This window comes from Moschus berezovskii, chromosome 7 (genome assembly GCF_049115385.1).
Source record: "Moschus berezovskii isolate FMDL1 chromosome 7, NW_MosBer_1.0, whole genome shotgun sequence".
NCBI classification, from domain to species: Eukaryota; Metazoa; Chordata; class Mammalia; order Artiodactyla; family Moschidae; genus Moschus; species Moschus berezovskii.
Window position 1 is genome coordinate 67,626,133 of NC_142466.1, and position 27,316 is coordinate 67,653,448.

The following is a 27,316-nucleotide window of genomic DNA, read 5'->3' on the forward strand; positions in this document are numbered from 1 at the left end:
CGATTTGGAACCAATCTGTTGTTCCATGTCTAGTTCTAACTGTTGCTTCTTGACCTGCATACAGATTTCTCAGGAGTCAGGTCAGGTATTCCCATCTCCTTAAGAATTTTCTCAGATTAGAGAAGGAAATTTCTCAAATTCTTCAGAATTTAAGATCGACTATACCCCAATGCAGAATGTTTTTGGTGTTAAAAAAATAAATTAAAAATGTCATTAAAGTGTCATCACTCAATCCTTTCTCTTTGTGACCCCATAGACTAACCCTGCCAGGCTCCTCAGTCCATGGGATTCTCCAGACAAGAATACTGGAGTGGGTTGCCATTCCCTTCTCCAGGGGATAAAAATAAAATAATTTTTAAAAAATTCTGTTTTAACTTTTTAATCCTTTGTTTCCTAATTTATTTGAGCATGAAACATTTTTTCTTGAATAGATATTAACACATCATGAAACAGTGTTGCGTAGAAAAAAGTTTGAGAAACATTTATAGTTGCTTCCTTTGTTCTCCACAGTGGCTATTCAGAGACATATACAACCTCACCTCAAGCCCTCAACTCTTCTTGTTTTCAAACCTAATCTCTGTTTATCTCACTGAAATAAAGGAGACTTACATCCTTGGAAGGAAAGTTATGACCAGCCTAGATAGCATATTAAAAAGCAGAGACATTACTTTGCCAACCAAGGTCCGTCTAGTCAAGGCTATGGTTTTTCCCGTGGTCATGTATGGATGTGAGAGTTGGACTGTGAAGAAAGCTGAGCGCCAAAGAATTGATGCTTTTGAACTGTGGTGCTGGAGAAGACTCTTGAGAGTCCCTTGGACTGCAAGGAAATCCAACCAGTCCATTCTAAAAGAGATCAATCCTGGGTGTTCATTGGAAGGACTTATGCTAAAGCTGAAACTGCAATACTTTGGCCACCTCATGCGACGAGTTGACTCACTGGAAAAGAGTCTGATGCTAGGAGGGATTGGGGGTAGGAGGAGACGGGGACGGCAGAGAATGAGATGGCTGGATGGCATCACCCACTCGATAGACATGAGTTTGAGTGAACTCTGGGAGTTGGTGATGGACAGGGAGGCCTGGCGTGCTGTGGTTCATGGGGTCGCAGAGAGTCGGACACGACTAAGCAACTGAACTGAACTGAACTGAACATTTAATGTGTGCAAAACAAAATTGACTATCTGTTTATCATTTAACCTTCCTTTATAGGAATAATAATAGAAAATAGTCCATAGGATAATTGTTGAGGGTTGAATGAGGTAATCGTAAAACTAGTAAAATTCTGGCACATGAAAAGTACACAGTACATAGTACCAATTATTATTAAGTGATAGTCTTCCCTGTTAGATGGCAAACGTCTTAAAGGCAAAAACCGTGTCCTCAAATAGCACCATCTTTGACTTGAAATAGGTACACAGCAAAGGTTGGTTGAGTTAAAATGGATAATAATAGTAACAATCTGTCAAATACGTGGTTTGTGTAACCATCTGACTTAGCTTAATCATTTTGTTTTTAACAGTAGGCAATATTAGGTGTTTATTTTTTCTCCCTAGGTGCACTGTGTTGTAATCATTCAAAGGATAACCAGATGTGCCGTGATGTTTGTGAACAGGTAAGCTTGCATGAAAATTATAGAGGATATTATTTAGTGTAATTGTTTTAGAGAAATCTGTTGGACAGCACTTAAATGGTCAGTTCACATCAGCAGTAATGGAACAAGTTAACATGAGTCTGCGAACATGGTGGAGCACAGTATCTGAAGTGGGATTCCTACCCAAAATACATAACCTGAATCCTGAGGAAACAATATGGCAAACCCAGATTGAGGGATATTCCTCAAATCAACTGCCTGTACCCTTCAGAGATTTCAGTGTTATAAAAACAAAGGTCAGTGTTATAAAAACAAAGGTCAGGAACTAGCTAGGTGGTGCTAGTGGTAAAGAACCCGCCTGCTAATACAGGAGACACAAGAGAGACGGGTTTGATTCCTGGGTTGGGAAGATCCCCTGGAGTAGGAAAAGGCAGTACACTCTACTATTCTTGCCTGGAAAATCCTGTGGACAGAGGATCCTGGCAGGCTGCAATTCCTGAGGCCTCAAAGAACAAGAAACTTCCAGGTTAAAGGAAACTAAAAGAGACGAGACATGACAGTTAAATGCAGTGTATAATTCTGTATTGGGTCCTGGAATTTAAAAAAAAGACTGCTATAGAGAATGTGATTGAGATATAAATTGGTGAAATTTAAATATGAGCTATAATAATATTGTACGTATCAGTGCTATGAACTGAATCGGATGATTGTGTTGTGGTTAGTTAGGATGGTGTCCTTATTCTTAGAAGATACATGCTGGAATTTGGGAATGAATGATCATGTCTATAATGAATTCTGAATGTTTCATCAAAGTAATAAAAATAATGTGCATATGTAGAGAAAGTTAAAGCAAATGTTAATGATGGGTGAATTTAGATGAAGGCTTATGTGGGTATCTATTGTACTCAGTTCAGTTCAGTTTAGTCGCTCAGTCATGTCTGACTCTTTGGGAGCCCATGGACTGCAGCACACCAGGCCTCCCTGTCCATCACCAACTCCCGGAGTTTACTCAAACTTATGTCTATTGAGTTGGTGATGCCATCCAACCAAATCTCCTCCTGCCATCAGTCTTTCCCAGCATCAGGGTCTTTTCAGATGAGTCAGTTCTTTGCATCATGTGGCCAAAGTATTGGAGTTTCAGCTTCAGCATCAGTCCTTCCAATGAATATTCAGGACTGATTTCTTACCTTTGAAACTTTTCTGTAGTTCTGCTTGAACCTTTTTAAGGCAAGTTCCACTGAGACAATAGCTGTTCATGTCTTACCTTTCTTTCATCGTCTTGATTGTGAAGTTGTAGCCTTACCAGTTGAGAATTAATGACCTCAATAATCTTTTGAGGAGTTTTCAAGTAATAACCTGGATTTTGTTACTTCCTAAAAATGAGAGCACTACCTAACAGATTAAAAATTTTTTCAAGATACTCTAAGTATAACAAGATGTCTTACCTAAATAGCTGCTAGAGAATTCATGTCAAAACACTATAGCAGATTAAGTTTTCTGCAAATTTACTGCCAGAACAATAGCTTTTTAAAAGCAAAAATGGCCTCTTGATGGTGTCACCATAAGAGAGCTTTTAAAGTAACTCTCCTACTTTTGGAAGCACTCCTTTCCTGACTTTTTGCCTTGTTTCTTCTTGTTTTTTCCACTAATGTTCCATAGGGTAAATTATTTTTATGAGGTACTTGTAACAGGCAAGGACTAATTTCTTAAAATCTAGTGTTTGAAATTCTATAATATAGCAAAGTAAGTGAATACTATAGTCATCCTAATAAAAAAAATTCTTCCCTGACCAAGTTCTTCCCTGACCAAATTACACAAATGCTGAATGTAGATAGCATTTATTTCCAGGTATGCACTAAACTCCAGATAGACTTACTTGCAAAGGAAGAGAGGTAAGAATTGGATTCACTTTCCCTGGTCAGACTCAACTATCAGGTAAGTCAGTCATCCCAATCACCAGAGGAATGAGAGGCTAGGATGCTAAAACTGGCAGAGCTCACTGACAGTGAGAAGAATTGCCAGGAATAAGGAATCTTTAATTCTTCAATCAGTAAGGAATGAAGAAAGGGTATTCTACTGATATTTAGGTTTTAATTTGGAGTGAATACTAATGCACTTGATGGCTGTAGAAAGTTAGGAAGATGATAGTGGGGTAAGTTGCTGAATTATCAGTGAAAACCACTGTGTGAAGGCAGTTGGAGATTTGGAATTAAAACTTTTAGAATTTGAATTTAAATAAGAAGTCAGGACTGATGAAGCACATTTATGAAGGGAAATTAGAAAATATTCTAGACAACTGATAAACCTAGAGGATAAAAAAATTTACCTCTTCCATTTTCTCATTGAAAAAAATGCCGTAAAACTTTTTTTTGTTTTTGTCAAGTAGATATTTTCCTCAAAAAGTGAATCGCGACTAAAACATCTGTTGCAGCGAGCCCCAGATTATTGCCCTGAAACAATGGTAGGTATTGTTTAACTTAACTATGGAAGTTTTTGTCTAATGAAGCACTCTGTTGAGTTACTTTTGATTTAGCAAATTTTTCAATGTGATTGGGGTTTGTGGTCAAAGTAAAATGTTAGATTTAACTGGATACTTTAAAAAGATTTTCATACAAATTGCTGAATGGAATATTGTCTTTCATCTTTTGTTGTTTATGATGTAGGTATAAAAATAGTATTATATGAAAATATGTTCTAGTCTTTAAATTTCATAATAATAGTTTATCTGAAATCGAGAATTTTACTTATTATTATTTTAACAGTTTTGTGAAAACTATAACCAAATCTTATATTTATTTTAATTTTTAAAAAGTCAGATTTAGGGTAAGGGAAAATGTGTAATTTCTGATTACTTCTGTCTTCTCATTTTCTGGTGTACTATGGATACATTGCATGCCTGTCTGAATCATGAAACTTAAAATGTCTCTAATGCCTGGACTGTCCTGTGTTTGGGATGCTCGTGGCCAAGCTAAGAAAGTCTGAACTAGCATGAGAAAGCCTGTTTAGATAAGGTAGATTGGGTTAAATGGGAAAGTTGATGATCAAACAGTTCTGACTGACATATTTTACTTTAGTCACTCAACAGACACTTTTATCTCTGTACTTGGAAACAGTTATCCAGTAAACATCCTGAGTAACCATATTTGTCCTTAGTATCCCAGATGGGAAGTTGAGAAAACAGCAAGCAGTATTTTTGCATCTCATTTCTATTTTTTCTTCCCCGAATAGCTGGTTGATGCTTCTAGATCATTGATTGTATAGAGACAGACATAATCAAATTAGCTATATGTAATTTCTGTAGAAATTGTATTTTGAAACTGGTTTTCTACATAAAAGTCTTTTGGTGATTACAATTTTAGGTTGACATTTGGAGTTGTATGAATTCATCTTTGCCAGGTAAGCAATAGTGTAACATTAAAACTTATTTTGTGATTATAAAATCTGTGTCATAGTCCTGTAACCTAATACATACCCTTGGATTTCTATCCTCTCCTTGGAAGCTCCAAATTTTCAAATGTATAATTTATTCTCATTCACTCAGTCCTTTGTGGTACTCTTGTTTCCACTTCAACTGTTCTACTGAAACTGGGCTTTGAAAGATCACCAAGATCTCTTGGTTCCTAGATCTAACAGCTTTTTCTCAGTACTTGTTCTTTTTTACTTCCATGTGACAGTTGATATGTTGACCACTACCTCCTTGTGACTTCACCTTGGCCTTGTGACTTTGTCCTCTCTTATCCCCATGCCCCCCCACAAACACACATACACCATCACCCCTGTAACTACCATGGCTACTATTCCTGTGTGTAGTCCTCTTCCCTTCTTTCTCCACACTCACCCTGGTAACCACCTTCCTTCCCAGAACTGTTACCTAATCAGCTCTGAGAAGATAATTTTCAAATCCAAGTTATTATTCATGACTTCTAGTCTTCTCTACTTGGATCTCTGTATCCAGGTAGCATGACTCAAAACCAGACTCATCTTATAATTGCTTTTTGTTATGAATGACACTAGACTGGAAACTCTCAAGTCATTATCTCTGAATGGTTTTTCTTTTTAGCTTCATTCACCCTCTTATAAAATCTTGCATCCATCCTTGCTATTCCTATTTCAAGCCTTTATTATTACACTTTTGGGATAGATTATTGCAATAACCTCATAACTCATGTTTCAACACACCATAGCTATCTTCCCTACCTTCTTCAAAAAAAAACTCCCTCAGGGGCTATCCACTTCAATTGGAATAAAGCCCAAACTCCCTGTCTGGCATTCCCAGTCTCCTAGGATTAGAGCTCATTTTCCAGTCCTGGTTAAAGCCCAGTGCCTTGAAAAAAGGGAGTATAGCTTACATTTCTCTGAATTCTAAAGGTTTTCACACTGTTGAAAGTTTTCATTTCAAACAAATTGAACTATTTCCCTCCTGGAATTGCTCACGTCGTTTCCTGTTCTCCTAATTATCCCTCTACCTAGTGTCTGTAATTATATATGTGTGTGTATTGTTCCTACCAAACTGTAATCTCCATAAAGGGATAAATCATATGTTTTAATCTATTTGTTAGCCCACAAAATACCTGATAAAGGGCTTTGTATATAGTAAGGGTTCAGTAAACATAGTTGCTTGTTGAATAATTTAATATTTTCTAAGAGGTAAGAGCTCTTTTTGTGGCTCAGATAATCTGGAAGACCCAGGTTTGATCTCTGGATTGGGAAGATCCCCTGGAGAAGGGAATGGCAACCCACTCCAGTATTCATGCCTGGAGAATTCCATGGACAGAGGAGCCTGGAGGGCTTCAGTCCATGGAGTTGCAAAGAGTCAGACATAACTAAGCGACTAACACACAGAAGGTACTGGATATGTGAAAATAGCAGTATACTGCCTTATGGTATAAAAGTTCACAGAGTTTATGACCTACATTGATTCCATTCAAAATTCTTTATAGAATTTGCGTGATTCTGAGAAGCAAACAGCAAAGATCAAGAGGAAACTATACTAGGCAGTAGGACTAGATAGGAGTCTGCTGCCCTTTATTACCATTTAAACATATAGGGATATAGAATCTTATGATATGTGGTATTCTTAGCCAGTTTTAACAGTTGGGATGGTTTATGATTATATTTTGAGAGCTTTGTCTGTCCATGGGCCATTTGTTTGCTTTTGTTTGTTTTTTTAGTGGAATGCTTCTGTTTTTTATATTAGGTATTAGTTTCATATAGAGAACTATGTTACCTATTGCCTTGAATCCTTGACATTTTTTTCAAATGGAAGTAATTTAATGTACATGTGAATTTGCAGATCTGTATATTACATGGAAGCAGCATAAAGCATTTCTTAAAAGAGATAAGGAATTTACAGCATTCCTACAAGTAAATCTTTTCTTTTATTGTAACTATTACTTATATCTCCTAATTTTATCTAGGAGTTATTCATTGACATTTATGATTGTAAAAAGAGATCTTAAAAATTGCATTAGAACTCTTTTTATAATTTTACCACCTTTTGGTATCACTGTAATTTGATTGGAGAAATTGCTGCTGCTGCTGCTAAGTCGCTTCAGTCGTGTCCGACTCTGTACGACCCCATAGCTACTGTGCATAAATTGCATCAGTATAGTCATTTTGCCCCACAGTAAAGTGTACCTCTAGATGAAAGTGAAAGAGGAGAGTGAAAAGGTTGGCTTGAAGCTCAACATTCAGAAAACAAAGATCATGGCATCTGGTCCCATCACTTCATGGGAAATAGATGAGGAAACAGTGGAAACAGTGTCAGACGTTATTTTTGGGGGCTCCAATATCGCTGCGGATGCTGATTGCAGCCATGAAATTAAAAGATGCTTACTCCTTGGAAGGAAAGTTGTGACCAACCTAGATAGTATATTAAAAAGCAGAGACATTACTTTGCCAACAAAGGTCCATCTAGTCAAGGCTATGGTTTTTCCCGTGGTCATGTATGGATGTGAGAGTTGGACTGTGAAGAAAGCTGATTGCCAAAGAATTGATGCTTTTGAACTGTGGTGCTGGAGAAGACTCTTGAGAGTCCTTTGGACTGCAAGGAGATCCAACCAGTTCATTCTAAAGGAGATAAATCCTGAGTGTTCATTGGAAGGACTGATGCTAAAGCTGAAACTCCAATACTTTGGCCACCTCATACAACGAGTTGACTCACTGGAAAAGACTCTGATGCTGGGAAAGATTGGGGGCGGGAGGAGAAGGGGACAACAGAGAGTGAGATGGCTGGATCACCGACTTGATGGACAGGAGTTTGGGTGAACTCTGGGAGTTGGTGATGGACAGGGAGGCCTGGCGTGCTGTGATTCATGGGGTTGCAAAGAGTCGGACACGACTGAGCGACTAAACTGAACTGAACTGAAAATGTACCTATCAAAATCAGTCATGGCTCACAGGAGATGTTCCTGTCTGTTTACTAAATATCAGTTGTTAAACAGCATTGTGGGTTTTATGCTATTCTAGGTATTTTGAATACAGTAATACTCATGCCCTATTTTTTTTGCTTATTAAGTTATTAATAGGAGTCCTGCCTCTGGTTCACGGTCCAGAGGTGAAAGAAGTCATTGCTTTCCTTAACCCGTATGTCCTCTACAGATTCTGTCCATCTTAGAGTGAGAATGAGTTAAAGAGAATTTAAGGTGAGCAGGGAGAAAGAAAAAACAAAGGACCTGGTAATTAGGCTGTGAGGGACCCTGAGAAGACTGATAGCATTGAGAGTCAGGGTGGGAGGAGGGGCTTCATACTTTTGAGACCCTGCTATCTAAGCTAGTTTTCTTATGGAAACTTGCTTTGACTTGAGTGGTATCCTTGAACCAGTTTGTTTTGTCACTTCTTATGACCAAAACATTTGAACATTTTGTTTTTAAGGTGTGTTTAAGAAGTCTGATGGCTGGGTTGGCTTAGGCTGCTGTGAACTGGCTATTACCTTGGAATGTCGACAGGCATGCAAGCAGGTAACACTTGGTAATGAGGCTCTTAAGCAGAGTGCAGTATAGTTTGAGTTTTAGCTGTGTCTTGGATCTTGCCTATTTCTGGAGAAGTGACCCATAGCAGCTGCAAATTTAGCATTCCTTGCGTAGACCATTTCCTTTTAGACATGCTGCTTTTTCAGTTATGTCTGCTGCATGTAACTTGTGCTTTAACTTCTCTCTGCCACACAAAGAAAAAATGGTATTGAAATCAAGGACTTTTGTACTCTGCCTATGGTCATGCTTAGTCAGTGCTAAACACCTCCAAATAGTGGTATAAATTTCAAGTATGCTTGGATGAAAGCAGTTGACACAGTTGGCTTATTTTGCTTTTATCTTCCCTCTGTCTATCATCATGGATTTATTCTGACTGTGTTCTTTATTCCTTCTCTGCTCCTCAGGTGAGCATGACTCCTACAGTGAATTATGACTTCTCTCTGATTTGATATATCTCAGGTCTGAATCAAGTTAGACCCCTGAACTCTTCCTCACTATATGCTCATAGTGATTCATCAGAGTGCTGTGGTAAAACTGGTCTCCATGCTCCTCTTACTCCAAGTAGTGGGAGCAATCTTAACTGGGAAACTTAAGTGGCCCTGAAACTGCAGCTGCAAAGCTTTGTCTTATTTTCTTCTTCTAGTGACTGGTCTTTGAACAGGAGTATATGAGACACCTTCACGTTCATAGAGACCACTGAACCACACTCTTTGGGCAGCACACAGCCTAACTATCTACTGTTCTCCTGCAGGCATTGCGGTGAAACTGAGTTGTCTAGGATTTAAACTGTAGTGTATCTTGTGGGACACTAGTTATGGGAATAACTAGTGGGAATAGTTGCCAGTCCATTCTTCTTCTCACTTTCCCTGTCCTCGTCAGCTGATCTGTTAAGAAATGCGTGAGCCTAGGTAATAGAAGAGGAGAAAATAGAAAAAGGAACCAGAGCCTATGGCTCTGGGACTATATTTTTAAGTGGGGACTGTTATCATATGGAGGAACAGCCACCCCTCAGCAGATGTGTTTTGGCTTGTTTTTTATGGAAAGTATATACTTTAGTAAATCATGTTGTTTCTCTGTGTGTCTGATTCCTCATCTGCAGTAGGGTTAATTTCTTCTTCATAAACTTGTTAAGAAAATTACATAAAAATAACTTTTATTAATTAATTGCCTGGCATTGCCTTTCCTCTTTAGTTGTATCCTCTGTTAGGTTTGGATTTTTTCTGAGGATATTGGTTCATACAGGAACTTAGAATATGAAGGGTTAAAGAAAAAGCAAACTATAAATGCCCTGGCAGAACTTCATAAGAAAATTCACTGCAGCAGAGCTTCACAAGAAAATTTGTTACAGAATGGAATTTAGACTTAAAAAAGTCCTCTGATTTACATTTCCTTCAGACTTATCTAGTTTCTGAAATAACAGAAGGACTGTGTCATTATGTGAGATTAAAGCCATAGAAGAGTGAAATTCTAGCATATCTGGAGCTAATGCTTGTTTAAAAAATTATATGAGATTTGTTTGGATAATATTTGAGCATGAGGTTTTCCTTAATGAAGTAAAGACTGCTGTCCCAGCAATTACATATACTTATGTTTGTATTCTTTTTGGTTTCATATGGAAGAGCATGTGTAATAAATTAATTGAGAAATTTGTTATCTTTTAGGCATCGTCAAAAAATGATATTTCCAGAGTTTGCAGAAAAGAATATGAGGTATGGATTTTAACAGATTTGGATAAATGAATCAGATGTTATTAGAATTGATAGAATCACTCAAATTTTAAAAATGAATTCATTGTTAAATAAATTACCTTTTACTTTATAGAAAAGATAATCTTGAGAAAAATGTCATTTACTTTGTTTAGAAATGTTATGACTTTAACTTGTTGCAGTTAAGCATAAATTTGAAAGAAATGCCTAAATAACACATACAGAAGCTTTAACCTATGTTTTCATAATACAGCTACTGGTTGTATCCTAGGTTGTAAGATAGTTTTCTTAGGTTCCAAATCTTCTTTTGCCCCTTTTCCTATACCTTGATTCATCCAGGTATCCACATTTATGAACTACTTCTAATTGGAAGAAACAATCACATTGCTAGTGTGAGTAACTTCATACTTTCCTAGCATCGTACATTGGAGGGGAGAGGTACATACTAAATTTCAAAGGCTGTATTAAATCTCGAGGGACTCTTCCTAGCAGTGGTATTTCAAGCACTGTAGTACTTATTGATAGTTTGGGTGGGGCATGGGGACACAGGTTGAAGAGGAGCAGAGGTATAGGAAGTATTTCACATCATGTAAGTATGTACAAAAGATTGTCCCTGATGTGAAATAAAAGCTCCTCACTGATACTAAAATTTGGTCAGTTTCTAGAACTTCATTGTTGAATGTGACAACATGTTTTTTCATAGTACAAAGCTGTATAATTAAGCATACAAGTCTATATTACTCATTCATCATTTTTATGTATAAACATTGGGATTCCTATTGCTTTTGATAGTCTGTGTTCTCTTGGAGAAGAAAAATAGAGCAACCTTTTCACTGCTTCTAGATTATAGTTTTGATTTTATTTTTCCTTTTCTCAAAGCCTGTAAATAATCTCTCAATATTTTTGAATCAAAAAAATCTTATTTATCTTTTGTTTCTTTATACTATTGCTAAGTTTTATCTGTTTCTCTGAAGACGAATTTCCAAATTAACTGCAGTTCTTCTCTGTTCTTATTGAAAAGAGCCTTTCTACAAAGAAGTAAAAGATCTTTCTTTTTTTTCTTTTCTCTCTACCACTGAAGTAACTGTTTTAGTTTCTCTTGAACAAAGTGACTAACTGTGACGATTCCTTCTTTTCTCCCACATGATGTCCATGACACTGACACTGTCCATCTCCTGTAGCCTGTCCTCCACTATTTTAGTGTGCTTCCTTCTCTTGTCTGGATTTCTGCATTGACCTAGGAAGTCTGCCAGTATGTGTTGATGAAGGACGGGACAGGAAAGGTAAGAGAGATAATCACTGTCCTATGAGAGAAAGACTAAGAGTAGTTTCTCTTTTTCAATCTCTCCTCCCTTATTTGGCCTAGAATTAAGCAACTATTAATATTTTCCAAAAATGTACATGTCAAGAAGGTTCTTTCGCATATATATAAAAATAAAATACATATGTAATATATATATGTAAAGTATATATATATGTTATATATATATAATATTTGTTATGTTTACATATGTAAAAAACTGTACGCATTATCAAGATAATTTGTGATTCAATTTGATATTTTGTATGTTATTTAGAAATAAAAAGAGAGGCAAGAGCACTTAAATATGGAAAGAAGGTTCTGCATTATAAACCCCAAATAACAGTCACTCTTATTAGATTGTTAAACTCTAGTGTAGACGTAATGGCTGTTTGTTATAAAGTGAAGTGGGTAACTTTGGTGTAGTGCAGCCTATTTTAATTGGATCAGTTGTTGATCAACATGAGAATAGTTTATAAAACATAAAACTAGGTTTTTAGTACCTTTTCCTTAACACTGGAGTGGCCCCTGGAAGTGAACTTCCAAATATATAAGCTATTACTTTAGGTTTACAATTTTAGGGGTTAACATTTACTCTAAAGGATGGAGTTGTGTAATTTGACTAGAGAATCAGAGAATGAGTGTCATTTTCCAAGGAGCTAATGTTTATCTTTACTGATAAACTGCTGCAAAATCCCCTTTGAGGAGATTTCCTGAGAAATTTATTTAAATGAATAAAGTTTAAAAATTTTAATGCCATTTAAGATTACTTTGTTCCAGCTAAGCTAAGAGAAACTAGTTAAATGTAAAGCATTTTCAGATATGGTTTTGCAACATCTGGTTTCTTTTTTACACAAGTCAACAAATATTTATTGAATAGTGAGAGGCAATTTTATTATATCAGAAAGAAAGTAAACTTCCGGGAATTCCCTGGCCATCCAGGGATTAGGACTTCATGCTTCCCCTGCAAGGAGCATGGGTTTCATCCCTGGTTGGGGAACTATGATCCCACATAGCCACATGGCTTGGCCAAAAATAAGTAAAATTATAAAAACATTGGATCAGATCTAGGTTAGAATTATGGTTAAGCTACATATAGCTCAACTTCAAATACTTCAAAGAATTATATCTAATTGAGTCAAGATAATTAAAATATGTACTGAACACACAAGGGCTCAAGAAAATGAGAAAGCAGACTGAGCATGCTGGGAGTTATCAGGAGAAACTGCAAAGGAGAGGCCTGAAAGGATTTATATAATTTGGATTAGGAGACTGTATTAAAAGCATGTTAGCAAACGTGCACATGGCTTGTACAGCAGGGTAAAAAGAAGCTAGGCCTATTTAGGGTTGAGACTCTGCTTGGATAGGTAAAGCGGGACCAGATCCTGGAATTATATTTTGGGGGCTCAGTCATTATTAAGTAGAAGGAGTTAATAAAGATTCTGTGGTAAGAGATCAGCAAAACAAATAAGTCCAATATTTTAGAAAGCTTTAAGTCTTAGATATGTGCAAGCTAAGTTTTGGATCCCCCAAATTTCTCTAACTTAGCTAAAAACAAATATGGCCCACAACTAAGATGAGAGCAATGGAGTCAAATATTTGGGAATAAATCAGAGGTTTGAAGGTAAGAGTCCATCATTCAGGATTTGTTATGATGAACTGAGTATAGGAGATGATGTTCAGGGAAGTATAAAAAACAATGAATTGGAAGATAGGACTAAAGAAGCTATATGAAAAAGCAGCACAGTGGGATAGGCTGAAAGAGACAAGGGACATAGAGGATATGAGTATTCTAATTGGAATACTAGAGGAAGGAGAAAAAACACAGACCCAGGAAGGATCTGGTAGGATTTTTTTTTTAATCCGTACATTGCAGACATACTTCATAGCCAAAGATCTTAAAAACAGTCAGAAAAAAAGAAAGACATTGTCTTCAAAGGAGTTCAACAGCTGACTTTTCAAAGCAACAGAGGAAGCCAGGGACAGTAGAATGATACCTAAAATGTTCTGAGAGAAAATAACTATCATATCCAGCAAAAATATTTTTCAAGAAAGAAGGCAAAATTAAGGTGTTTCTAGACAACAAAGACAGAGAATTGCTGTTACTGGACTGTTTCTAAAAGTCCTTCTCTAAAGTGTGAGAGTTGGACTGTGAAGAAAGCTGATCACCGAAGAATTGATGCTTTTGAACTGTGGTGTTGGAGAAGGCTCTTGAGAGTCCCTTGGACTGCGAGGAGATACAGCCAGTCCATTCTAAAGGAGATCAGTCCTGGGTGTTCATTGGAAGGCCTGATGCTGAAGCTGAAACTCCAATACTTTGGCCACCTCATGTGAAGAGTTGACTCACTGGAAAAGACTCTGATGCTGGGAGGGGTTGGGGGCAGGAGGAGAAGGGGACGGCAGAGAATGAGATGGCTGGATGTCATCACCGACTCGATGAACATGAATTTGAGTGAACTCCGGGAGTTCATGATGGACAGGGAGGCCTGGCATGGGTCACAAAGAGTCAGACACGACTGAGCGACTGAACTGAACTAAACTGAAAGAAAGTTCTTATCTATAATTATTTGAAATGCAAAGGAAAATGAGAACAATAAAAATACAAAGGGAATAAATTAAAATACACAAGTTATATGAAAACAATAATAATATTGAGTTTTTAAAAAAGAGAGAAAATCCACAGCAAAGATAGCATGGGAAGGGATTTTAAAGAAATTGAAGTATATTGAGTGTTAGATCTTTTTTAAATGTAAAAATCGCATATCTCAGAGGTTAAGTTGGACTTCCCAGGTGGCTCAGTGGTAAAGAATCTGCCAGCAATGCAAGAGATGTGGGTTCTATCCCTGAGTCGGAAAGATTCCCTGGAGAAAGAAATAGCAACCCATTCCAGTATTCTTGCCTGGGAAATCCCATGGACAGAGGAGGCTGGTGGATCGCAGTCCACTGGGTCTCAAAGAGTTGAACACGACTTAGTGACTGAGCACACGCACACACAGAGGTAGTTAGGAATACCAGACTAAAAATGAGAGATCATGCCCAAAGTCAACCATAAAGTAACTCTTGAATTTCAAGAGTGAAGGAAAGCTCTGTGAAAAAGTGTAGAAAAAAGTGAAGCTGATTTTGAAAATTGCATTTTTAGGGAATGGAAAGAGGAGGAGGAACCATATATTGGTCTGACATTTCAGTAGGAGGATCCTTTCTTTGTTCATTGAAAATAGTGGATTGAGATATTCCAAGAAAAAGAGAAATTCTTATTACTATAAGTGTTCAAGCAAAGATTTACTGGATAAACATACTGTGGAGGAGATTTCTACAATGGACAGGAGACTTGGCTAGAGAGTCTGCAGAGACTTGTCTCTGCAGTTCTTTTATTCTGAGTAATACCTGAGAAAGAATACTTCCTTCAGTATTTGAGAGTACTTCTTTCAGAATCACACACATTTTGTTAGAGTTGCCAGGATCAACCAGTAGCTTGATAACTCTGTCGTGGACATGTTCAAGTGTCACAGGCATGCTCAGTTCTAGGTTCACCATATGTTTTCACAAACTTGGTCTTAACTCACTTAGAAGTATTGATCAGGCCATGTCTATTCATGTGTGATATTAGACCAGGGATGACATTTAAAATATTCAACTAGAATGAAGGCACCAATAATCAGAACAGATGCTGGATATAAAGTAGAGCCATACTAGTATAGCCACACTAGGGCAAATTGGCTGATGAACTAAAGTAAAAACGTCATATTTTTCATGAGGTGTGAAACTTTATGCATAGTCTTTGTCTACAAGCTGGCTGAAAACATTTTCTTCTAGCCACCAAGATGGTGATTAAAAACAAAAATTGGTTGTTGGTAGTTATTTTCTTGAATGTCAGAATAAACATCAAGATGATGTGAGGCTGGTATATTTCCACAGACTTGGCAATGTCTCTAACATGATGAGACAGATTTTAGTTCTAGGTTCTTAAACCTGTGTCATGCCTTTATGTCAAACCTTACCTGCCATTCTCTTAACATAATGGCCATAAATATATATACCTTTCCATTTGCTGCATGAACCACTGAAATACAGTGTTGCAAATTTATCATCAGACTTTTATGTTTTTACTTGCTTATTCCTTCTTTCACAGATCCTTCTCTATGCTTTTCTTTATATTCTTTTCAGAAATACAATTTTCAGTTCTCTATTTTCTTCCTAGCTTCCTTCACTTATTATTTGATGTTATTTCATTAAGGAAGGTGAGAAACTATGAAGGAAAGTCAGAAGATATTTTTGTGAGGATTTCTTTTTAAGTTAAGCCATTTAAAGTTTTAAACTAAATTGCTGCTAAAGAAAACTAAAAGTAATGCTATGTCCTGGAACTCTGGTTCTGTGGGAATACTGAGGTAAAGTTAAGACTCTGAGGATGTTAAAAAGAGGCTCTAAGAACCACAAGAACAAAGATGGTCAACTTTGTGAGTTCCAAGCTCAGTTCTGTCAGCAGTGTCCTATGAACACACAGCTAAATGTATAAGAGAAGAGTGCAGGTATGTGTTAAATTTCGTTTTATTTTTTTTTAGTATTCACATGTTCAGAATTCAAAACGGTATACAATACAATACAATACAAATACCTCTTTCCTACCTCTTACACCACAGCCACCCAGTTCCTAAAGTCACCAGAGACACTTTATGCACATGAAAGTAAATATGTACACATAGTTCTTTTCCACCCTTCTGTACACAGATGGTAGCTTACCACACATTTCATGGTACCCCTGGATGCCACTGTTTGGTGCATATTTATGTCTGTCTGTATGGTATACAGTGTATCATCAGGAAATGTCATAATAAATATTTTGCTTTAAAGATTTCTATGTTTTAATTTTATTTTGTTCCTTTTCTCTCAAATTAACTTTGATTCTAGATTTACTACCAGGAGCATAAAGGAAAAGGGATGAAAAAATAGCTCCCAAAATTTAGAGCTGGGAGGGCAGGGACCAGCAGTATTCTCTGGACAGCTTGAGGCCTTCTGTGTCTCGGTGTGATTGGATCTGTGCTGCAGTAGTTCCAAGAATACAGTAGGCCGCCTTCTTGAGTGGCAGATGAAAGCCTAGGCTGTGTGGACAGTTGACTTAGGGGAATTTTAACAGTAATAGTCATGTGATTACTTTGCCTCAGCAGAGCCTTCAGCACCTAAATGTAAAACTTCTTTTAGTTAGTACCAAGGAAACTCCAAGGATTGTCAGAATATAATAAATAGAAGATGGTGGATGGGAGGCTTTGTAATGGTAAAATGCTCTACAGGTATGCTGTATGAGACTAGATTTGAGCCGTTACCTGCAGCTGATGAGCTCCAAAAAGAGCGAAACCTATTAGGTCCTGCAGTACTGGCTTAAGATAGTATAAAATCTTGATTATTCTCCATTTGTATGGTCTTTGGTTTTGTCATATTTTGTATTGGGGAAGGGAATAGCTCCTATTTAGTCTGTTGAGCTTGTATATTTCCTCTTTAGTCCATTCTTCTCAGAAGTGAACTGAATGAGATCATCCCCAAAAGGAAATCTGATCAAGTCTGATTAGATTATGACCCCCTCTAATCCAAATGGCCAGGTTTTTCTATCTAGGCAATCTCATCTACTACTGTAAAAGTGCTGCACTCAATATGCCAGCAAATTTGGAAAACTCAGCAATGGCCACAGGACTGGAAAAAGGTCAGTTTTCATTCCAATCCCAAAGAAAGGCAATGCCAAAGAATGCTCAAACTACTGCACAGTTCCACTCATCTCACACTCTAGTAAAGTAATGCTCAAAATTCTCCAAGCCAGGCTTCAACAGTACGTGAACCGTGGACTTCCAGGTGTTCAAACTGGATTTAGAAAAGACAGAGGAACCACAGATCAAATTGCCAACATCTGCTGGATTATCAAAAGAGCAAGAGAGTTCCAGAAAAACATTTGTTTCTGCTTTGTTGACTATGCCAAAGCCTTTGACTTTATGGATCACCACAAACTCTGGAAAATTCTGAAAGATATGGGAATACCAGACCACCTTACCTGCCTCTTGAGATATCTATATGCAGGTCAGGAAGCAACAGTTAGAACTGGACATGGAACAACAGATTGGTTCCAGATCAGGAAAGGAGTACGTCAAGGCTGTATACTGTCACCCTGCTTACTTAACTTATATGCAGAGTACATCATGAAAAACGCTGGGCCGGATGAAGCACAGGCTGGAATCAAGATTGCCGGGAGAAATACCAATAACCTCAGATATGCAGATGACACCACCCTTAATGGCAAAAAGTGAAGAAGAACTAAAGAGCCTCTTGAAAGTGAAAGAGGAAAGTGAAAAGCTGGCTTAAAACTCAACATTCAGAAAACTAAGATCATAGCATCTGGTCCCATCACTTCATGGCAAATAGATGGGGAAACAGTGGGAACAGTGCAAACTTTGTTTTGGGGGGCTTCAAAATCACTGCAGATGGTGACTGCAGCCATGAAATTAAAAGACACTTATCCTTGGGAGAAAAGTTATGACCAACCTACACATCCTATTAAAAAGCAGAGACATTACTTTGCCAACAAAGGTCTGTCTGGTCAAGGCTATGGTTTTTCCAGTAGTCATGTATGGATGTGAGAGTTGGACTATTAAGAAAGTTGAGTGCTGAAGAATTGATGCTTTTGAACTGTAGTGTTGGAGAAGACTCTTGAGAGTCCCTTGGTCTGCAAGGAGATCCAACCAGTCCATCCTAAAGGAAATGAGTCCTGACTGTTCATTGGAAGGACTGATGTTGAAGCTGAAACTCCAATACTTTGGCCACCTGATGCAAAGAACTGACTCATTGGAAAAGACCCTGATGCTGGGAAAGGTTGAAGGCAGGAGGAGAAGGGGACGACAGAGGATGAGATGTTTGGATGGAATCACCAACTCAATGGTCATGGGTTTGAGTAAACTCCGGGAGTTGGTGACGGACAGGGAGGCCTGGCGTGTTGCAGTTCATGGGGTTACAAAGAGTTGGACACAACTGAGTGACTGAACTGAACTGAATCTCATCTATCTTGATTGCTTTGATTGCTCCCAATAAATCAGCCAAACTAAGTTATCTTTCCTACCTCTCCTTCCCTCCACCCTACTGCTACACAACACCACACATACACTCATCCCCAAGCAAAAGCTTATCATCTTTCTTATATTCCTTGCTTGGTTGTTCAAGTACAGTCCTCCCAGATACACAAACTGAAAACCTAAGAGGTATTGTCTACTATTTCTTCTTTCTTACCACCTCCGACAAAAACAAAGAACAACTAGCCATAAAACCCTAAAGATTTGCCTGTGGAATATGTCTTAAATGAGCCTCCTTTCCAGACCCTCAGTTATAGCCTGTTTCAGGCCTTTATACCACCTTGGGGAACTACTACAATAGCTCTCCAGGTAGCTTCCCTGTCTCTACTTTCTCATCTTTTTTTTTTTTTTTTAACTATCTCCATTTCTTCTAGGGTGACTTCTTTAAAGACCAAATATGGTCATATCACTCCCTTCCTTGAAACTCTTCAGTGGCTCATCTGTAAGATACAGTTCATGTTCCTCAGCCTGGTGTATTTAAGCTTATCTTGTTCCTAACTCTTCCCTCCTTGACAGTTCTGCAGGTTACTGCTTATACTCCCCAGATTGGCTGTGTGTTCTGTTAGTGGTCATTGTACCACCCATTGTCCTGGAATTCCTGCTTCCTGAATCCATCCTATCGTTCCCATCCATTAGTATGCATCTGCAGTCACCTGGCAAATCAGCCAAGGCCTGGCTGGTTTAGGATGACCTTGGCTCAGTCAGCTCAGCTCTCTTCCACGAGTCTCTCCCAACAGTCTCACAGCCTGACTCAGACAAGTTCCCATGGTGGTGGCCCGAGCCCAAGAGAAGTGAAACCTGCAAGTATTGATATATGTGCAGGCCTCTACTTTCCTCACACTTACTGCTGTCCCCTTAACTAAAGCAAATCACACGATTAAGTCCAAAGTTAGTGTGAGAGAAATAGACACGGGGAAGTGTGAAAAATTGAGGCCATTGCTGCAGTCAGTCTGCCACAGACACATACTCTGTAAGCTCTGTTCTAGACCTTGTGTTACTCTGCAGGTGTTATAGTACTTGCCAGTGAATTTGCTTCCAGTTGGTTGGATGCTCTGTAGTAATCATGAACAAACTTCTCTGAGCAGTCTAGACCCATTAATCTTAGTTTAGGGTCTCATTTTTGTCCCACTATTGAAATGACATTTATTACTTGGAATGCTGAAGAAATCGAAGAATCACTTGTCTAGTGATGTCCATGTCGCATTAAGATGCTTTCCTGGTGGCTCAGCAGTAAAGAATCCACCTGCAGGAGAGACAGGTCCAATCCCTGGGTCAGCAAGATCCCCTGCAGGAGGAAATGGCAACCCACTCCAGTATTCTTGCCTGGGAAATCCCATGGACAGAGGAGCCTGATGGGTTACAGTCCATAAGGTCACAAAAGTGTCAGCCACGACTTAGTGACTGAACAGCAACAATGTCATATTAAACTCCTTTACACGTTCTAGTCACTTAGATTTTTTTTTTTTCACTAAAAAGCCATGGTGTCCACAACAAGGAGAAAACATCTTGTAGAGGTTTAAAAAAACATGTTTTTAAAGTTCCATTGTTGGGGAATTCCCTGTGATCCGGTGGTTAGGACTCGGTGCTTTCACTGCTGCGGCCCCAGTTCAATGCCTGGTCAGGGAACTAAGATCCCACAAGCTGTGTGGTGCAACCCAAAAAAGGTCAATTATTTAATCTCTGATTTAATATTTAATAAGCTATATTTTTCATGCAAAACTTCAAACTGGGAGAAATCTCAGTCTATCTGTGCAAAGCAAACTGATTTCATCCCTGGTGGCTCAGAGGTTAAAGCGTCTGCCTCCAATGCGGGAGACCCAGGTTCAATCCCTGGGTCGGGAAGATCCCCTGGAGAAGGAAATGGTAACCCACTCCAGTATTCTTGCCTGGAGAATCCCATGGACGGAGAAACCTGGTAGGTTACAGTCCACGGGGCCGCAAAGAGTCGGACACGACTGAGCGACTGAATGGAACAGAGGAACAAAACAGCCCCTTTTACTTTTAACTAGTAGCCTTGGGAATAGGAAACATTAACATTTCATAGAATGTGTTCTTTTGGGTCTTTCTCCAGAAGTGACTAAAACATCCAAGATTCAAACTTGATTTTGTTTGTTTTTAATAAGATTCATACAATCCGTGTTTTTTTTTTTTCATCATCATCATTGATGAGAATGGGAAAGGGAGCTGGAGGGGCCAGTTATAGTAGAAGGGCAGTGGGACAGAGACAGGATTGAGACAAGTGGACAAATGGAGAAATGTTAGAAGGGATCACTGAAGTGGAAAAGCAGGTGGCCAGGTCAAAAATAAATCTACAGAGCTAACTTATGAACAAGAAGTTGGAGCTGCAGAATATGCCTCCTACTTGGACTCCAAAAGGAAGGTCAGTGTGACATGAAAGATCACATAGGGTTCTTGTTGATTTCACTCTGTATCTTAATTTTTCTGCTAGGTTTGCCCACAGGTTACCTGCTCCCAGCACTAGGTGGAAGGGCTTATTGCAGTTCTCAAAAACCGTTGAAGGTGGGGCAGGGAACTAGTTAATGAAACCAGCTGCCTGAAGAAAGATTTCATGTTCAAAATTTTTTAAACGAAATAATAACCAAGAAAATTATTTTTTTTCACAATTTAAGATGTTGATTTTAAAAACAGGAGACTGTTAAAATCACTCTATGGACATAAATTCAGCTTTGCATTGGCTACTTTCAAAATAATAACCCAAAATCTTCTCACATGATAGTGTCATAGGAGAGCACAAGCAGAGCACTCTGGGTTCTAGCCCAGGTTCTGCCCTTTGCTTTCTGTGTATATCTGTCTCTCCAGCTATATCGTGAAGGCTTTGGGACTTGAAGATCTTTGGGGACACTGTCAACTCCCACATGCTGGCTTGTTCTTTGGGTCTCTGAGGTCGTGGTATGTCCTCACCTCAGTTACTCTGTAATTTTGATCTCTTCTAGAGTAAAATGAGTGTGGTGCGGGAGGTGTTTATATGGGTATAGTATTGGTGGCAGGAGGTCTAAAGAGGCTCCATGTAAACCCCAAGTATAAACCCTCAGTTACTGCCTGCTTTTGCCACTAGATGGCGATCAGATATTTGATCCGATTGCCAGATTTAAGACTTGACTTTAGCCAAGACCCCCAAGACTGACCGTTTAAAGAATGAAGAAACTATAAGCCAGTGCTGCAACTCATGTGTGTCCTAAGCCCTGTCAAACTAACCAGCAGTAGTTTAAGCAGTGACAGGCTTCCCTGGTAGCTCAGCGGTAAAGAATCCACCTGCTACTGCTGGAGACCTGGATTCAATCCCTGGGTCGGGAAGATCCCCTGGAAAAGGAAAGGCAACCCACTCCGGTATTCTTGCCTGGGAAATCTCATGGACAAAGAAGCCTGGCAGGCTACAGTCCATGGGATTGCAAAGAGTCAGACACGACTTAGCAACTAAACAACAAGCAGGTAAAAGGTAGAGTTACTGGAACTTCTCTGGCAGTCCAGTGGTTAAGACTCTATGCTTATAATGCAGGAAACACAAATATGATCCCAGACCAAGGAACTAAGATCCCACATGCTGTGTGCCCCCCCCCAAAAAATGTTACCTATAGTTTATACTTTAGGTGTAGTTACATAAGGTTAGGAATCTTATCAAAGAGAAGAATATGATAAGATCATCATGCATATAAAGTAAGCAACAGAGAACTGATGAATTTATCAAATACCAGTATACTTGAGTGAAGAACTGTTCTTTTATTTTTTAAGTTTTAAATTTAATTTTATATTTTTATTGAAGTATAGTTGAATTACAGTCTTGTGTTACTGCTGTACAGCAAAAGTGACTCAGTGATACATGTATATACATTCTTTTTCCTATTATGGCTTATCACTGAATATTGAATATAGCTTCCTGTGCTATACAGTAGGACCTTGTTTATCAGTTCTGTATATACCAATTTGCATCTGCTAATCTCAAACTCCCAATCCAGCCGTCTCCCACACTCTCCCTCTTGGCAGCCACCAGTCTATTCTCTACAAGGACCATTCTTTGAAACCTTAAAATTGATAAAGATGAAGAACGAGATGTAAACATGTTATTAACACTAGAGGTGCTGCCTTGCAGAAATATGAAAGTTCATATTTCTTTAGTTCAGTAAGTTAGAGTAACCGTATGCATGAAGGGTCTATCAGTGAACATTAAGAGAAATGAGAAATGCTTAGGGAATATCTCTGAGCTCCAGATGTGACATAAAGAGAGACATCTGAATCCTTCTATGTCAGGGGTTAGCAAACTTTTTGTGAAGAGTCAGATAGCAAATATTTTAGGCTTATAGACCGTTTTAGGCTTACTGTCCATTCAGCTCTGCCATTATTGTGTGAGGTAGCCATATACAATATGTAAATGATGGGTGTGGTTGTGTTCTAATAAAACATATTTACAAAAACAGGCAGTGATCAAGATTTGGCCCATATGCCATAGTTTGCTGACCCATTTGTTGATGAAAGCTAGGGTTCATAAGTATTTCTCCTTTCTAGACTTCAGTCGTTGGCTTCTGTCAAATAACGAATTGGATTAGATGATCTCTGCTGTTTTTCAGATTTTATGTCCTTTAGTACCTCTCGCTGAAGCTAAATGATCCACAAGAGTGACCCAGAGTGGTATTTCTTTTATTTTTAAGATCGAGCTTTAAAAAAAAACAAGCTTGAACAAGTTTGTAAGTTTCTAGAGCAGGATTTCTTAACCTTGACACAGTTGACATCTGGGGCTGTATAGTCCTTTGTTGTTGGGGAGCTGCCCTGCACATTGTTGGATGTTTTGCAGCATCTCTAGACTCCTCTACCTACTAGATGTCAGTTCAGTAGCACACCCCAACCCCATGAGCTATGACAACCAAAAGTGTCTCTAGACATTGTCAGATGTTCCCTGGGAAACACAATCACTTCCACTTGATAACTACAGCTCTAGAGAATTTAAGAATAACTGGAAGAAGAACAAAAATGGAAATCAGGCCATGCAACCCAGGGAGGCCACCAAGATAATAACCATACTTCCTTAGGAACAGGACTGCTGCTGCTGCTAAGTCACTTCAGTCGTGTCCGACTCTGTGCGACCCCATAGACGGCAGCCCACCAGGCTCCCCCGTCCCTGGGATTCTCCAGGCAAGAACACTGGAGTGGGTTGCCATTTCCTTCTCCAATGTGTGAAAGTGAAAAGTGAAAGTGAAGTCACTCAGTCACGTCCGACTCATAGCGACCCCATGGACTGCAGCCTACCAGGCTCCTCCATCCATGGGATTTTCTAGGCAAGAGTACTGGAGTGGCTTGCCATTGCCTTCTCTGAGGAACAGGACTAAAAAAGCTAAAACCTAGAGGAACAAGAAGGAGAAAGACAATGAGAATTTTATTGACCCAATCAAAAAGGGCCGGAAAGTTGGTAACAGAAGACTTTTTAATATTGATTTAGGTCATTTTATTGAAGGTGTTCCTAAAACCATTGAACCAAAACAGAGGGCTACCTATAATAGGTAGCTGAAAAGTTATGGATGAAGAGAAATATAAAAAAGACCACTACTAAAGAATACCAAGAATACTTACTTTTCACTATTTTATATTGTTTGATGAGGCCTCTAGCAGAAAGAAGTCATACTAAGTGAATTTATTGACCTTATCTATGGGTCCTAGTATTTGTTTTGCTTTGGATAAGTCAAAGTGTGGTTTATTCCTACAGTAGAATATTATTTAGTAGAGAAAATGCATCACAGTTCACACAACTACATAGATGTATCCTTGAAGCTAAGTTTTAAATGTAAGTAAAGCTGGTCCTTTAATAAGTCCAGATCACATAGACATCTTGGAAGTTAGTTACAATTAAAAGCCAAAATCATCTGTATTCATTAATAAGGGTGCCCTTGATTTCTATTTACCTTTTATTTATACCCATACGCTTTTGAACTGTGGTGCTGGAAAAGACTCTTAAGAGTCCCTTGGACAGCAAAGAGATCAAACCAGTCAATCCTAAAGGAGATCAACCCTGAATATTCATTGGAAGGACTATTACAGAAGTTCCAATACTTGGGATGCAAAGAGCCAAATCATTGGAAAAGACCCTGATTCTAGGAAAGATTGAAGGCAGGAGAAGGGGCAACAGAGGATGAGATGGTTGAATGGCATCACCAACCCAGTGCACGTGAGTCTGAGCAAACTTCAGGAGATAGAGAAGGACAGGAAATCCTGGCATGCTGCAGTCCATGGGATCGCAAAGATTCAAGACACGACTTAGGGACTGAACAACAACAACATATTTTAAGAATTCATCCTCTTCCAAGTGTGAGTGATAGTAATCTTAGCCAACAAGCCCTGATCATCCAACTCACTTTGTACAAGAAATTTTTTTGTCTTGTTTCTTATTTTCCTTACAATGACTTTAAGCCAGGGTGATGTTTTCTAAATAGTGATCTAAGAGATCTAGAAACATTAATTCTAGTCTCAGGTTCTAGTTTTGACTTGCTCTGTGTCTTGGGGCTGTCTCTTCCTTGCTGAGGAAATGTTTTATTTATCTGTAAAGTAGTAGAGAGATCCCCCAACTCTGGTCCTTAGGATGGCTATACAGGAATCATCTTCGAATGATTATTTAAAATTTAGATTTCTGTGCTTCGTTCCTGATTTCAATTCTGTAGTCTAGGGTAAAGCCTAGGAAGCCCAGGTGAGTCTAGTGTATGGCCATGTTTGAGTATAATTAGAAGTGATCTCTAAAGTCCTTTCAACTCTTAAAATACTGTGGTTATATGAAATATATTAATATATTTCCCTAAATATCCTTTATTATTTTCTAAAAGCTTTTTTATATTCTGCAAGAAGTAATTGAGATTACTACATGGTATTTTCCCCCTCATGCTCATTGGTGTAGTTTTACATAAACTTGATTTGCTATAATGTGGTCAACTTATGGCTTGGATGATAATCTTGATCCACAAAATGTATTCGAAGATGGTTTCTCTTTTCACCAGGATGCTATATCATAGTCTCTTTGTTCTCAATCTTGGATTTAGAGAAAGATTAAATAGTTTGATATCCTGATTTCTGTATAACTATAAAGTGGAATGAAATTAGAAATTCTGTGTGGTTGTTAATTTTTTTGTTTTTCTTTAATTTACAGAATGCTCTTTTCAGTTGCATTAGCAGAAATGAAAGTAAGTATATTATCAGTGGTTATACCAGCAATCCAAAGAGTAAAACACAGCTTATAGAATATGATTTAGCTATTATAACTATTGCTATTATAACTATTGCCAACACTCTGCTGTTGGAATGTGCACAGCAGGATTCTGATAGGCTGCTTCCTCTGGAGCATTCGAGCCATTCATGAATTCTAACAATTCCCATGTCTTAGTTGGAGATTTACAAAGCAGATAACAGTGCTGGGTATTTTAGAGGAAGATCATGCCCCACTTGGGTAACTTTCAGAAGTTGAGCACACATAATATGATGTGAAATAATGCAGCAGTTGCTGAGGGCTACCTCTCAGTTCCTTCCAGATATTCACTGACTGCTTGCTTCATGCAGGGCAGATACACATCTTGGGGGGCATAATCTGTACACAAAGAACCCTGGGACATGGTAGGTATGGGCTTGAGTTACTGAGAACGTGCTGTGGGAGTTCAGAGGAAGGAGACATCACCTCCTGCAGGGTGCTTAGAAGTAACTTTGTGAAGTTGGTACCTGAGCTGGGTCTAGAAGGACAGACATGACGTGAACAGTAGAGATTGGAGGAAGGGCATTCTAGGTGAAGGAAACAAGGAGAGCACTTGGAGATGGGGAAACACATCCGAGGAACAAAGAGTTGTTTAGATGAGCTTGGTAGTGGGTGTATTAAGATATCAGAAACATTAGCTGTCTGTACTTTATTTGCTACCCTTTTTTATTGTGATTTAGTTCAAGATTTCCCAGATAGTCTTTGACACATAATTTTATGTCCTCCCACACTGCAGGGAAGCCAGCCTCATGGGGGAATCCTTCTCCCATTCTCACTTGTCTCTCTGTCCTCAGCATCCATCACCTCTACCCTCAGTTTTAACCTCATTGAGGTTGACAGCGATAAATGTAGCTGTGAATGAAAACAGGCTTGTCTTGCTGTTAGTTTGGTACTAGTTTAGTTCATTTTTGTATAATTTTATTATTATTAATTCTGGAAGGCACCTGAATTCACTGTTCTATAGAAGTCATAGAAACCTGAGTCTGGTTCCTCCATAACCATCCCTAATAATTATCAGAGATTTCCCACCTGCCTTTTTCTTAACCTTTTATGGCTATTCCTCTACCTTTTTGGCTCCCTTCGGCCTCCCACAGACCCCTTAGCCTTTCCTGTGAGGGCCTCTTGCTCCACTCATCCTGCTTTTCCCAGATAAATTAAACAGTCTACTTTAATTTTTAAAAATATGTAAATCCAGAATCACTTATTTCAAATGTGTGTTTTACTTTTCAGTATTGAAGCAGGTCGTATCAGTTATGAGTTGAGAACTTTCAGTTTAGTCCTAGTCTTGGAGATTTTTAAACAGCATAGAACTTTTGGGATTTTATTTCAAGATGCTGCTGCTGCTAAGTCACTTCAGTCGTATCCGACTCTGTGCGATCCCATAGACGGCAGCCCACCAGGCTCCCCCGTC

General features: G+C 38.6%; 1 protein-coding gene across 8 annotated transcripts in view; it reads left to right on the top strand.

Moving 5' to 3' along the window:
- The window catches only part of RECK (reversion inducing cysteine rich protein with kazal motifs), a 97,129-nt gene that overhangs the window by 12,464 nt on the left and 57,349 nt on the right, over window positions 1-27,316 (top strand). For 7 of the 8 annotated variants that reach the window (XM_055427043.2, XM_055427045.2, XM_055427047.2 and 4 more), the window contains exons 2-7: window positions 1,551-1,609; window positions 3,975-4,049; window positions 4,948-4,984; window positions 8,462-8,547; window positions 10,221-10,268; window positions 25,810-25,843. In XM_055427043.2, the coding sequence (XP_055283018.1) occupies window positions 1,551-1,609; window positions 3,975-4,049; window positions 4,948-4,984; window positions 8,462-8,547; window positions 10,221-10,268; window positions 25,810-25,843 (339 nt within the window). Of the gene's footprint in view, window positions 1-1,550; window positions 1,610-3,974; window positions 4,050-4,947; window positions 4,985-8,461; window positions 8,548-10,220; window positions 10,269-11,469; window positions 11,549-25,809; window positions 25,844-27,316 lie in introns of those variants that run through there. The other variant, XM_055427048.2, reaches the window with a different exon arrangement.